This window comes from Oxyura jamaicensis, chromosome 1 (genome assembly GCF_011077185.1).
Source record: "Oxyura jamaicensis isolate SHBP4307 breed ruddy duck chromosome 1, BPBGC_Ojam_1.0, whole genome shotgun sequence".
NCBI lineage: Eukaryota > Metazoa > Chordata > Aves > Anseriformes > Anatidae > Oxyura > Oxyura jamaicensis.
In genome coordinates this window covers 123,490,050-123,504,537 of record NC_048893.1, presented here as the reverse complement: position 1 = coordinate 123,504,537, position 14,488 = coordinate 123,490,050, and the positions used below count along the sequence as shown (strand labels likewise).

Below are 14,488 nucleotides of genomic sequence, written 5' to 3'. Positions count from 1 at the left end.
AAGGCAAAAGCTATAAACAGGAAATAATCACAATATTGTTTATAGCTGCTTATAAAAACATGTCGAGCTATTTGAGTTCTGCATACAGCCTAACAATATGTTCCTCTCTGAAGTATGGTGACCCAGAGTATTACTGGGATTTTGAACAAAGTTACAAACTATCTGCATTTAAAGCAGTTTCAATTACAAACAGCTTTGTTAGAATACATGCTTATAAAAACTTACATTTTTTGCCTTTTTTTCCTTGTTGCAACTAAACACTTCAGGCCCCAATTTCAGAATCCAGGAAACCACCAAATCATTTATGACAAAAAAAAAAATTAGAGAACATGTGGCTTGCTTAAGAATGTCACACAAAGAAAAATATAATGAGACAGAATAACTCTGAATACAGACCAACTAATCCTCTAACAAACCCAAGCATGCTTTCAGTGCAGTTATAAGCTACTGCTACAGTACATTACATACCTGCCTGTTCATTCATTTTAATCAAATACTGAAAACTGTCTCAACATCCTAACAATTTACAAGTGTACATACACACATCAGAAACCCAAGAATATTATTAAATTAAAATGAAGTAATACGAAATACTGTTTTAGGGAAATGACTGAACAGAGGTGTAAGATCTATTGCACAACCTAAAAGGTCATTACTTGGAAAAACCTGAGCTAATGTGCTATTACCAAACAATTCAGGCACTTTTTTTCCTCCTTTTTCTTTTATTACATAAGCAATAAGCTTCCAACATATAAACGTCTGGATATAACAACTCAATTTCCATCTGTAACATCATGCTTAGAAGAAAAGGTATTCAATAAATAAGGACTCCCTTCAATGACTTCTTTACTTGAGACCGGTATGCAAAAGGAACTAAAGGTACATATTACAATGTTTCATTCAAATACTGTAATTTAAAAGCAATTATTAAAACTGTAAAAAAAGTTCCGCAGCATTCCACTACTGAAAAATAAAGATATTTTTAATCAAGAAAGTTACAGGGTTAGTTCCTTTATCCTATTTTAGGTCTTGACAAAGTTGCAAAAAACGAACAGGTGTTCCCTTTGCTGTGTTACATGTTTCAACTTCAGGATCAGAGCTCAGTTCAGGTTTCTGTCCCAATATTTAAATTTCCCTACAGAGAAAAATAAAACAATCATTACCATCAAGTAGTAACAATGGAAAAAAAAGCAAGCTCCCAACCTTCCTGCAAGTGCTGTATTATTGTATGTAACAAATTCTTTCAGCTATGGATTGGAACAGCAAAACTGTAAAGACCGCAAAGGATGCATACATAATTATTTCAGAATGGTTAAGTAAACCATGAAGATGTTCTGACCAGTTTAACAAATCTTAAGGACAGGTGTAGTTATTATGCTACACAAAATAAGGGAAATGCTAGAATCTAAGGAATGGTGGTTTTTTAAAGAGTTAACCTAACCAGCAATCAGTATGTTATTAAGATAATGGTTGTCCGTATTCTTCAAGATTTTACCTCGACTCAACAATACTCAACTTCTTCATTGGTCAAAAATCAATATTCAGATCTTATTATGCTTCTCTAATACAAATCATAATCTCCAGGAGCCAGATTTTGTTAAGATTGTTTTAATAAGTTCCAGACAAGAACCTTAATATCCAATTAAGGAACAGCATTGGAAATTAATGGGGGAAAAGCTCACTACAACAGAATTAAATTATGGCACTTGATGCCCATTTTACTGGTTTGTTATTTTTGGAAAAAATAACTTTATCTATTTTCCACTAATTCCAATTCTGTTGACCTTTCAGAGGTCAAGCTTCTTGGAGTCCATGCATATTTAAAAGCAATTCACCTGTATACTTTAGCAAGAAGCAACCTGTTTAACAGGTAGGGGGCTGTGTAGGTCATCTAATCCAATTCTCTGATGTCTGAGAAATCCCATACAACTTTGATCATACTTTAAATAAACCCTTTATTAGAACTGATCAACTGCTTGTCCTCCCACAAGCTGGAACACTTTATACTGTTCAAAAGTTCTTCTGCACCTTAACACTATCACCATCCCATACACACCACAAACCAGGAGGTGTAGGACAGATGTGCCTAATTGCTTCAGCTTGAGCTTAAACCATTTTACAGACACCATGTACTGCAGGATGCTTTATTCAGAACAGTACTCCAAGTGTGTAATTCAAAGCACATGATGAACTCTTAAGGCCAACATAAAAAGAGATGAAATACAGACTTAATCAAAAAGTGTATTAATATCCTTCAAGTTAATTTAAAACTGTAGCCTGAGAGGATGTAACATTTTTTACACAGAGGGCCACTTTCTCTTATCAATAACATATCAAGGAGAAAATACTAGAACAGAAGTAACTACAGAATCTCAGAGCCCACCTCTGATTTGCAACTATCCAAAACAAATTTCAGCAAGTTCCTATGGCATAATCATGAGGAAAGTAAGTGCAGAATCAAGTTTGCCTGTGAAAGTGCAAAGAACCAACATTCCAAGAAATCCCCTCCAAGTTATTCCATGGGGATTTAAAAACTGGAGCAGATCATTTGAATATTCACATTTTATAAAAGGACTTAGTGAAAAATAAATTAAGCCAACTCACCTTTTCTTTCCTCAAAAATCCATCTCTGAATTTATTAGTGGTAAACCCCCTTACACCAACAGAACGTAACCGCTGGTACTTCGCTTGAATATATAAACCCTTCTGTACTAAGCCTGATTTATAATGGGATTGCAAACGACCATCTGCAAAATTGCTCTGTAAGGGTAAGGAGAAAAAAATGCACAAAATGAGGGCACCAAAACTCAATAGTTCATATTTACAGTTATATACACATGTAATAAAGCCTACAGTTCTGAACAAGAATCCGCATTTGCAAGTGCTGAGCCTCTATTTTCAATTGGCTGTTCTTCAGATTACTAGCTACTATGTGGATCACAGAACTGCCACGTTGTATTTACTGTTTTAAACATCTGAAACTATCTTCCTCATTGAGAAGTGAGAAGTGTTAAAACATTGTACAATACATTTACTAACATCGCTTGCTACTAAATTCACTGATGTTAGACTGCAGCAGGCAAACATGTTGATCCAAAACCAGTTATGCTAAACAGAAGTCAGTGTGGCTATTTTTCATACACTTCTACGCTATCTTATGGTCTGAACATAAATTACTCTATGCTGTTATCACTTCCAGACTGAAATACCATACAACCTGGCATGCGAACAGGAATGAAGACCAGAGGTAACAAAAAGCTTACAGGTGAGTGGCATTGCACATACACAGAAAGAACAATATGGTAAGGCCAACACTGACAGGAGAAGTTATAAGTATTTCTATCCTTAGGCACTCAGACCTCCAACAAAACAAGCTGTAAAAATATTTAGCACAAGAAAACCCCTGTTCATCATAATTTCACTTAGTTTTCCAGTAACACAGTTAAGTTTTCAAATGTAGTAGTGACAGAAAACTTTCCCATATACACTCATCCTTGAAATATATAAAAAAAAGAAAGACAAAGGAACAATGGTCTTTTAGATACAGAAAAGAGGAACCATTCTGGCCATATAGAATACTTGTCATGTTTTACAAACAGCTTTGACCTACAGGAGAGAATAAAAGAGCCCTTTTTGAGCAGGACGTAATTACTCTGGTAAAATCTGAGTCCTTCTGACAGAGTAAGGATCACTTCAACAACAACAAAAAATATATATACGCTCTGAGGTTGTGGTAAGTTCAGTACCAGTTTTTCCACTGTTTTCCACTGTGTGGAAGATGAACAGCTAAGAAGGGACTGTACAGAACAGAGCTTCCTTTACGCGCAGTTCCTGTTCTTTCAAAAATCATTTCACACACCTACTACGTAGGAGCTAACTGAGAAGCTGTCCCCATCAGTTCCCCAGGGTTACTCTTAAGAGCACTTGTGGGCAGAGGACATACTTGCAAAAGGCCATGAAATGCTAACTAACTCCTTTGCTGAAGAGGTATCTGAGTCTCAGCACAACACAAGTAGGTGCAAGTAAATTCCTTAAGCAGATATTAAGCCTACCATAGGGAAAGCTGAAGGGCAATTTTAATGCTATTTTAAGCCACTGAACACAGTTAACATTAGAAGTTCTCGTTTCTCCCACAACTGCTGTGGTTCTCTGCTCTGACGTAGGTGGCTAGAAAGGAGGCCTTAGTGGTCTGTCACTGCATTTGTGCAGCAACAAGCAAAGGAGCAGACCAAATAGGAAAGGGAGAGAATGTACAAGATACTGAAAGTGAGATTATACACACACTTAAGTTTCAACTCAAGTATCTACATAAGCAGGGAGGAGAGAAATAAAGGTAGAGGTATTATTAACACAGCAGAATCAGCTGTAGAGGAAGCTAACAGATCATACATTTGGGATGTAGGTACGGCAGTCGTACGCAGGTCAGAGGAATATGAGGTAGTCTAAGGTGTGTGAGAAAACAGTTCACTTAGAGTCTAAAAATATGCTAGAGTAACATCTACTTTCACATTAAGACTATTTTACAAATAACACTAATCACAGTGCCTAAGAACCAGTGGTTTCCAGCTCTGTAAGAGCAAACATATACCAACATACCGCTGGGACGGAGCCAGTTTTTTTCGTAGCAGTCTACACGGTGCTGTATTTTGGATTTGTGACTACAACAGCACTGACACCACTATGGTACTGTGCGGGCTATGGTACCCGCACAGCATCAAGGCTCTTTGTCCCCTCAATTTGCCCTCCCTGCCCCCAGCAAGTCAGCCACGGGTGGGCAAGAAGCTAGGAGGGGACACAGCTTACACAGCTGACCCAAGCTGACCGAAGGGATATGCCATGCCATACATCGCCATGCTCAGCAATAAAAACTGCGGGGAGGGAGCTCTTGCTTGGGCACTGGCTGAGCAGTTAGTTTGTGGGAAGTGGTGAGCAACTGTCTTTGCATCATTTCTTTATTCATCTTCTTTCCTTAACTCTCCTCATCTCATCCCATGAGTTTTCTTGCTTTTGCTCTCTCTATTTTCTTCCCTGGTCCTGTTGGAGATGGAAGCGAGAGGAGAGTGAGCAAGCAGCTACATGGTACCACATGCTCACTGTCCCCGCAGCCATTAACACACCGAACCATGTAAAACAGAACTAAGTTTAGTTCAAAAAGATAACCACGCACATACCACTTAAATGTGGCTTAGTGAGTCATTTCAAAGTGTTACTACAAAAAAGACTTTTAAGTTTTACAAGATTTGTCCAGATCTTTTATGAAACTGCTAAAAATATTTTTGTACTACGTTAAACTTTTGAAAAACATATGGTCTTGAAAAAATAATCGAAATAAACCCGTTTTTGCTTATTCAGCTAGAACTCCTCTGTTTTATGTATCCAGAAGAAGCGTATTTATTTGTTTTTAATAATCAGTGGAATGCTCTTGAGTATAGAGGAATCAAATCGCCTTCCTCAGGCAGGTTTTAGCAACAGTATGGGAGGGGAAAACCCTTTACGTTATGCAGGAGGAAACTCCGTGTGAGAACTTGATGAAACTAACGTCAAATCAGCAGTGCTGTTTCCATGGCAGTGACAAAGGTAATGTACACATATGGAAACCGCAATACCATTGAAAATGCTGTTTTCCCCACAAGTTTAAAACACCGTGGGATAGATCACTGGATACAGCGACATTCAGGTTTCATATACACAGGCAACGACAGCTTAAGCAGGCACTTTCATGTCTGCATCATCTCCAGCAGAATTCTTGGCTGAAATAAATGAAGGCAGCCTTTTGTTTTCTTTATATTATGAGGCAATGGAGGTAGTTGATATAATGATACAGCAGCCAGTCTAATGATCCATCCGTCCTCTACAAACCGACAATACAGAGGGGATATCAATTAAGAGACTGCGACGTCCTTACATGTTGAAATAGAGATATGTCAGGCTGACATTTTAAGCTTATTAACTCCAGATTGGAAAAGTTCCATCCCCCAACACTACCAGAATAGAGTTAGCCCTTTTTGATACTGTTAGCTTAGCTATCTGGCAGACTGACTGGCAAAGCATACCTAAACAGGAGAGCCCCAAAAACTTTTTCATAACAATTTGCTTATGTGTAGTCTGAGGGATGGGAGAGGGAAGAACCTCCTCACCCTTCAAAGTTTTATCCAAAACACCACCTACCCAACTTACCCAAAGCCTTATTTCAATTCCCCTGTCTACAAAATAAGATCACTACCTAGTCTGTTTGTTATTTTACTCCTGTTAAATAATTAGTAGGGGTACATGTAAAGTAGAAAGTGCGTATAAGTTGTGTTTTTCTGACAAATACATCTAATTCAACCCATGCATTGCATGCCACTATCAGCAAGAGAAGAGTGTTTGTTTTCTGATCCCATGATACATTTTACAATTAAAAGGTTTTAGAAAGTTTTAGAAAGAAACTGCATTATCACAGGAAGTAATACACCTGCTCACCCCTTTATCATCTTGAGACCCTGAAAATAAAGTTTTACTTTTTTTTTTCCCCAAAATGAATAGATAGCAATATGCTGGGTTTACACAAGACATTAGTTCCCCAGAAATCCCGATATGAAAAAGCAAATAATAGTATTATTACATGAACTGTACTGCTTTCAGAATATCCTGATTTCAGGAAATGGTTCAGGCTCCCATACATATTTGGAGAAGGAAAGAAAGGTGCTCAGCTTGGTTTTGAACAGATATTTCTAGTCATTGTTCACTTTCTGCACTTCCCATTCTCGACTTTGGAGTTAACTGATTTCTTTCAACTGTATGGATACAACCCTGGACAACTCAGCTCTGCTGACCTTCTTACCTCCAAAATTACTTCAATGGAAACACTTAGGAAATGATGCCACTATTTCCATGTCATTTAATACTTTCAAATCTGTCTCTTTACTGAACTCAACAAGATCAAAATCTCAATTTTATTTAACAAATGCATCTGATAAAAGCTGATCTGTACCTTAAAGTGTCTTCTGATGGGTCCTGTATTTTCAAGGTGTCCTCTAATGCGTCTATGAGGGAAAGTATCACTTGTTTTTGAAGAATAGTAGGAATTCTAGTAGGAAAACAGATAAAGTTATTAGCTTAACGTTAAGTTATGAAGGAAAACCGTCAAAAGCAACACAAGTTTCCAAGTTACACTAACGCATTGCAATATTTTCAATCTTACGGTGTTTGACACAATTACACTGTTTGAAGGCACCAGAATAGGAGAAAATGGCCTGGAGTCCAGGATGGCTGAAGCAACGGCAGAGCCCATGGAAACCAAAGATGATACAAACCATCATGTTGGAATATCATCCTCTTAGGTCATTACCTGCTCAGATCTCTTCAATTAAGGCTCTGCACCCCTCTCCCCCCAGAACAGATGCCTCAATTTGCATGCAGCAAGTGTAGTGGAATAGCACTCATCCCTTGAGTCAGGAATAAGAACAAGATTAGTACTCTGAACATCCTCGGGTAGCGTATGGTCATCATTGGTTAGTGTGTTTTACAGCAGACACATGCAACACTACTACACACACCACCAGAGCAACCAGACAACAAATGTGTACCACATTACTTCATTACTTCGGTCCAGAGAAGATCCTACTTTTAACTTTGCATTATAGAATAGCGTTTTGGAAAACACTTGCCTGCCACAGAAACATACCTGTTTTCAAAAACAAGTGGAGCAGACAAGGGATATTGAAATTGTGTCAACACACTGACCTGCTGCAAGTCAAACAGCCACAGTTGCATAAAACAGAGCACTCCACCCAGCCATTGCTCTGTTCTACCTGCGTATTTTGGCCCTTTTCCAACTTTTCCCACAACAGCTACCTTGAGAAGATCCATACAGCTAAGATATGACTTTCTCCGACCATGGTATACAATTATAAGTGTTTACACTAGCATTACATACCAACAAGTACTAACGTCATCTGATACAGACAGAACTGAATTGCAAAAGGCCAAATACAATTTTTTTGTTCCATTTAAAAGTCCTCTTGAAGAATCGCAGAAGTGTTCCAGCGCTGTTATTTTTTTTTTCCAAACAATCATTTTATTTTCCAAATAAACTAGCATTTTATAATAAAATGCAAATGCAGGCTTTGCTGTTTATAGAATTTCTGTACTCTAACAAAATATCAAACCTTTCCAGTGGCAGAAGCTTTTTAGACGTTTTCTAACACTTTGTAATTTGGGGTGACTAATAAATGCAACACAGCAGTATTGCAATGCAATTCAACTCTTAACAGGAATTTAAACTAGCTTTTTTTTTTTTTTTTTAGAAGAACATTATTGCCTACAACTCAACTATTTAGCTTTTCAAAAGTACTTTGAAGAGAAGCAACTCAGCAGGAAACAAAAAAAAGAGAAAGAAAGTTTATGAAGTGAGATGAAGATAGTCAAAATGGCTTTTCAAAAAAAAAAAAGTTAAATACCCAGAGGAAAAAGCATGTCAGAAACTTCCCAGCTGTCTTATCAGCGTATGAAGATACTCCATGAAATCAAGTTATTTCTCCATACACTACGTAATTAAATAAGGAAGGTCCCCACTGAAGTTCACTCTTTAAAGCTGAGAGCTCAGCAAAATTAAAAGAGAAACTATTCAAGAACATTTCTTGTTACATTTAAAAATAAAACTTTGGGAATTAAAGAAAGCCCGTCTTCGATAAATATGGACATTCTCACTCTATACTTCCTCCCACCCCAAGATTCAAGCACATTCATAAAAATTCCATTAGAACTACTTGATCTACAGATCTCCAGCAATCTACTGCTCAGAAGTTTCCTAAAACAGAGGTAAAATTAAGAAAAATTGAGAAATACAAGTGCGTGCTTGTTCTTATCTCACTCTTTAGCCTTTTGGTCAACAACACGCAAGGCTAGACAGATATTTGCATCTTCAAGGCAAAAGTTATTCTCAAGATTAAGATTATCTCCCCCTTATTAAATACTAACATGAGAAGCATATTCCCTTCACTGGCCTGCTGTTAAAAGGTTCTCATACCTTGCCCTGAAAAGATAATACTGGTAACCAATGGAAACTGGATACCAGAAGTAGGCAATAGGAGATTTACTTGTTCAGTTTTGATCCAAGTGACTAATGTTGCCCATTAAACAACAACAACAAAAAAAAAAAACACAACCAAAATGATGTTAATACCAGATTTTGATAATTTAAGTATATTTTAACAGGACTGACACAGTATCTGTCTTTAGATGAGGCAACATCCGTGTTGTTACCTGCTTATCAGGCTTTGAATTTAAGCAACCATCTTTTATCGCCTTCCTACACAACATACTGAAATTTCACTGCAGTTTGTCAAACAAAACCAGAAAGTCTTTGTTAGTAAATTCAGACAAAAAAATAAATCCTGTATTACAAGTGAAGTATTTTATCCTGCCAATACTATTTTTAAATGTTTTTTTAGTCTTGGCACTGTTATGCTTGTCATTTGAAGCCTGGCTCTCTGATGTACCCTCTCTCTCTATATATTTACCTGTAAACAAGAGCAACCAAGCCTGGGAGGAGTGCTGAAGGTTAGAGTTTTTGTTGTGCATTTCCTGGGGTCTGGGCTTTTAAAAGTACAGGCACAACCACAAGAAGGGGTAAGAGATGTCTACTGCATACTTCTGCATGTGTTTTCCACACCTTTACAATTTTGCTGATACAATACGCTATCGCTACATCTCTTCTGCATCGTAAGACACCTTCCCACAAAAACTGGAGAGCTCTGCTTATATTGTGGAGCTAATTGAAACGATTTCTACCCACATATCTAAGAGTAAGCAAAACCACAGTTATTTTCTTACCCGGCAACTATCGTCTTAGCTCTTGCTTACATTTCAGTCCCTTCCTCGGTATTTCAACACATTTGTTTCCCATAATTCATGCTCCATTTTAGGACATTTTATATTTCATAAATGTGGTTGGCCCGACATCAATATTCTGATGTCGCATCAAACCATTTCTTCAATCCAATGCACTCTTCTCTGAGCATCACTTTTTAGTCACGGTCCCTACACCTTCTGACACATAAGGCAGCATTCACATCTGAGCAGTGCTATTCTAGTAGAAGACAATCTCAAATTCCAGACCTCTGACCTCTTGTAAGAAACAGGCATGAGTGGTCTTTACCTTCATTCATTGCTTTAAGGATGCTTTTGATTGCATTAATATTGCATTTCTGAATAAAGCAGTAGTGGATACAGTCATGCAGCTCTGAATTTATTACAGAAAACCTGCTCAGCTCACAAGTCACACATGGGGCTGAAATTGTAACTGACTCCTTAGAAACTACTCCAGTTCTCAACTCCCACAGTAAATAGTAGAGCACAGTGCTAGCACCTTACATATACGGAGGATACATGGAGGTCAAGTTTGAGCTACTGCCCACCGGGATAAGCTCTGCTCCCATAGCACCCAGTCCTGAAGAAACGCTCCCGCGAGAAAGAACCCTACATTCTCATAGTATGTCTGCACATCACAGGAAATGCCACACTACTGAAGCTAGCTTGTTAGCTGAACTGTTTATTTTGTCTTAGATACGAGCTAGTGTATTAGTGATCTGCTCTGCCTGGGAAAAACTATTGTCTTCCTGCAGTGCTTCACATATTGAGCATTAGATATGTAGCAGATAACAGGAAAACAAACAACTGGAGCAGAATAAGAATTAAAAGCAAGAACAATGGACAAAAGCAGAAGAGAAGATGCAATTAGGAAGTGCCAATTAGCATACTCTGGACACATTTGCCAAATGCCTGTAACCCCTCTATGCCAGGTGGCGAGCATTGAATCATTTCACTTCTACTGGCACATGTGAAGAGCAAACCAAAGTGTTTTAACTTCCCACTTTGTCTGCAAACTTACGCATGGCTGACAGAATGAAGAGTCATCCCTTGCATTTTTAATACCTGTGCTTTCACAGATAACACTCTTCTGAAACATACACTGCACTGAGGAGTTATCCAATCTCCCCTAAGGAAGATAAGCAACCTAAGAACTGCATGTTTGCAGTTTGCTAGCAGATAGCAAAATGCAGTCTTCAGAATCATCAGCAGATCCAACAATAAGCCAGTTTTTATTTCAAACTAATAGCTAACACCCTGTAAGTAGTACAGTCACTGCAAACAAAACGAGCAATCAGTATGTGTTTTGGGGCTTCAATCTCAATATCCTTTACTCTTTAAAATTGTTGTATGGCATTGTTTTGCACTGAAAGACTTCCAGGCAGCTACATTTCAGTGACAATCACAACTTTGACTAAATAAAAGCTACTTTTGGTGGACTTTGGAAGTTGTATGGTCTTCTGGAACCACGCCCATAGGGTATTAACTATGATGTATAACGAACGACAATTTCCATTAGCCTCCTTGTTTTGCACCCACCAGAAAACAGGTTTTAGAGTAATATCATACAAAATTAATAAAGGTTTTCTAGTCTGACCAGTTACCCAAGTTAAACAAGCACAAGCACTCAGAAAAACTGCATTTGTTTAGAAGGGATTTTCCAAAAGAAAGAAATTTATTACTACTGTACTTAATGTAACTGTCTTTGGCATTTCAGTATTAAAGTACATTACAAAGAGAGCCTAAGAAAGAATAAGTGCCCAAACTAGCTTTGATAAACTCAGTATCAACACAGACAAGCTATGCCACTGTATAACATTCTATCCTTCGGAATATAATTTCAGGCATTTCTCATTATTTCTGTAACATTATTTATTTTTGCTTTTAGAATAAGAGCTTAGAATAAGAGCTTTCCATAACTTCTCTCATAAGGAGAAACACTATTGTAGTAATAATGCCAGACACAATCCTGGACAACCTGCTTGAGCAGGGGTTTGGACCAGATGACCTCCAGGATATCCCTTCCAACCTCAGCCATGATGTGATTCTATTCACTACCTACAGAAACCAAGGATTCAGACATTCCCTTCCAGCTGCTGACAACTAGTTTTTCCTAAACTATTCCATGTTACCTCAGGTTATCTGTTCAGAAACAAGGCCTTCTGATTTGTGCGTAAGTATCACATTATGAAGTGGGAGAAATGCAATATACAGAAACTTACACTGTCCGTAGCTTTATAAAAGAATTGTACTGTTTCGTAGTACAAATCAATCGATCAATCAATTTTGGTCAGACATTATAAATTCTAAGTTAGTTTGACCTGCTCCTGCTGCTCAGTAAGAATTCTAGAGTTGCGCACATTATTTCCAGACTCTAGAAATGTATTTTAATTCTACTGTAGTTACACCCAACATCAACAATCTACACCAGATTTCAGAAACAAATTTCTGACCTGCTAGGTTATAAAAAAAACAATAGCAAAGTTGTTTTAGAGTACTACAGAGGTGTTCTAAAGCAAAAGAACTGTGTTTTGTTTTGTTTTGTTTTTTTAAATCAGAATTTGGTCATAAGAGTGATTTTAGATCACTTGCATTATTCTGTGCTGCAAAAGATGTCTAAGTACTCTTGCACTATAACTGAAGTTATGACTGTTTTTATTTTTGAGCAAGTCTGAAGATAAAGCCTCACTGGGAACTTAAACACGAGTTCACGGATTGTTAAAGTCACATCAGCCTAAACAGTGCAGTAGAAGCTGAATCATGAATAAAAGATCAGAAAACGCAGAAGCTACTACTTCTATATTTAGGCTTACCAGGTGAGGTTTCCCAATAAATTTCCTGAAAGGTGGTTTAATGAACCTCATAGGCTTTTGGAAGCCATCAAGTTGAGAGTTTTGTAATTTTGAAAGACTGCAGCTTTGCTGATTCCTAATGTGCATAAGAGAGAAAGAGAGAAAGACAACAATTAAAACCCCAAACCATAATATATCAACACCTGGTAATTTAAATGACCTTGTTCTAACATCTGTACCACTTAGAAGTTGTAAAGTGATGGTTTTCAAACGATCTAAATTTAATACACTAGAAAAATTACTAGGGCTTAGCATTAGTGTACAAGTTGCACAGAAATACACAGTAAGCTGTATTCTCTTAGGCAATGATAATTAATGGAGATATTCTGCTTTCTTGAAAGCCTCACTATCAAATCAAGTTTCCCTGGCTCACCCAGCTACACCTGCACAGCTGGTTGTCACTGCCCTCTGCCGGTTGACCTGCTTTTTGCATTTCAGCAGTTTTGTACTGTACTATCTTTAAATTTGTATAAAACGTTCAATTTTGCAAAATTCCGAACCAGACAGAAGCTCTGAAAAATTGCTAGATGTGAGCTTATGCTCATTTCATTGTCAACAAGCACTTGTTTTCTTTGGGGGGTGGAGGGGATTGGATGTTGACTTTTTACTGGGCACTTTGTGCATAAAACCTCTAAATAAAACGCATATGAAAAGGAATCACCAGAAATCCAAATGTATAGTTCCCAAAACATATAGAAACAGTTTTCATGGATGTAAAATTAATAGCTGATTACATATGGCCAAGATCTCACATGTGGACTATGAAAAAACCCTGATCTCAGGAAAATTTTCCTCATCATCCAATTACTGCCCTCAGCTCACTATATGCTATCCACTAGAGTTGACAGCATAAGTTTCACACACCCCCACCCCAGGACAGCCACACTTCTTAGTGAAGCTGGAGCTTCCTTCTTTAAGTGGCGTATATGAAAGGTAGGGAAGACAGCAACTGTGGAAATAGCAGAAAAAGACTTCCCAGACAACTGGGCCAGACGTATACTAAAGATACAGCCACAGGCTGATAAAAGGCTATCAGCAACTGTCCAATAAACTGGTTTTATTTTCATTTTTGTTGTTGTTTAAAAAAGCCTAATACACAAGTAGTGTTTCCTCTGCAGCTTTACATGTCAGTTTTCCTAAGTACGCATGTATTGCTGCTATTTGCCATTTACAGACCGTATTTAAAATGAACAAACAGCAATAAATTAAGAGGTATCTGCAAGTCATGACTACAGCATAGATGCATTTCATTACACTCTGGCAAGTCTTCAATCAACATTTCTAACACTAATAAGTCAAGTCAGCCAACCTCACAACATCAAAGCAAAAAAGGATGACTGAGGTTAGCAAACACTTCTGGGCCACACATCTTTAATGAACCTGCTGCAGGAATTCAGAGCAGTAACAAGCAATTCCAAAAATCTAATTATAGTTCATACAATTCTCTGAGAATCAGAATTTCTGACATTCCATATAATTACAAACAACTAGAGCAAAAAAAACACAGTCATTCTAGAATGTTTTTATGACAGAACATAATATCAAGAGAATGCTGTTATATACCACGTAATGTAGTAGAAAAATAGTCAAGCGTCTTCAGATTTGTTTTTTCCCTTCTTTCCACTCAGATCTGCAACTTGAGCTTGCCTTTTTTTCCCCCCCCTCCCTACTGCAACTTAACCTCTTTCAAGTCAATACCCCATTACATACTACATTTGCAATGCACATTGGTGGAATTTCAATCCAAATCAAATTCAAACTCAGTGGAAAGGAATCACAACAAA

The 14,488-nt window shown here is 37.6% G+C and overlaps 1 protein-coding gene across 1 annotated transcript in view; it reads right to left on the bottom strand.

The window, feature by feature from the left end:
• Positions 1-243: 243 nt before the first annotated feature.
• BCLAF3 (BCLAF1 and THRAP3 family member 3) overlaps positions 244-14,488 on the bottom strand; it is a 29,871-nt gene continuing 15,626 nt past the window's right edge. The window contains exons 9-12 of the mRNA XM_035321027.1: positions 12,666-12,780; positions 6,974-7,069; positions 2,605-2,760; positions 244-1,135 (exon numbers count right to left, since the gene is read on the bottom strand). Coding sequence (XP_035176918.1) covers positions 1,106-1,135; positions 2,605-2,760; positions 6,974-7,069; positions 12,666-12,780 — 397 coding nt within the window. The 3' untranslated portion in view covers positions 244-1,105. The remainder of the gene's footprint in view (positions 1,136-2,604; positions 2,761-6,973; positions 7,070-12,665; positions 12,781-14,488) is intronic.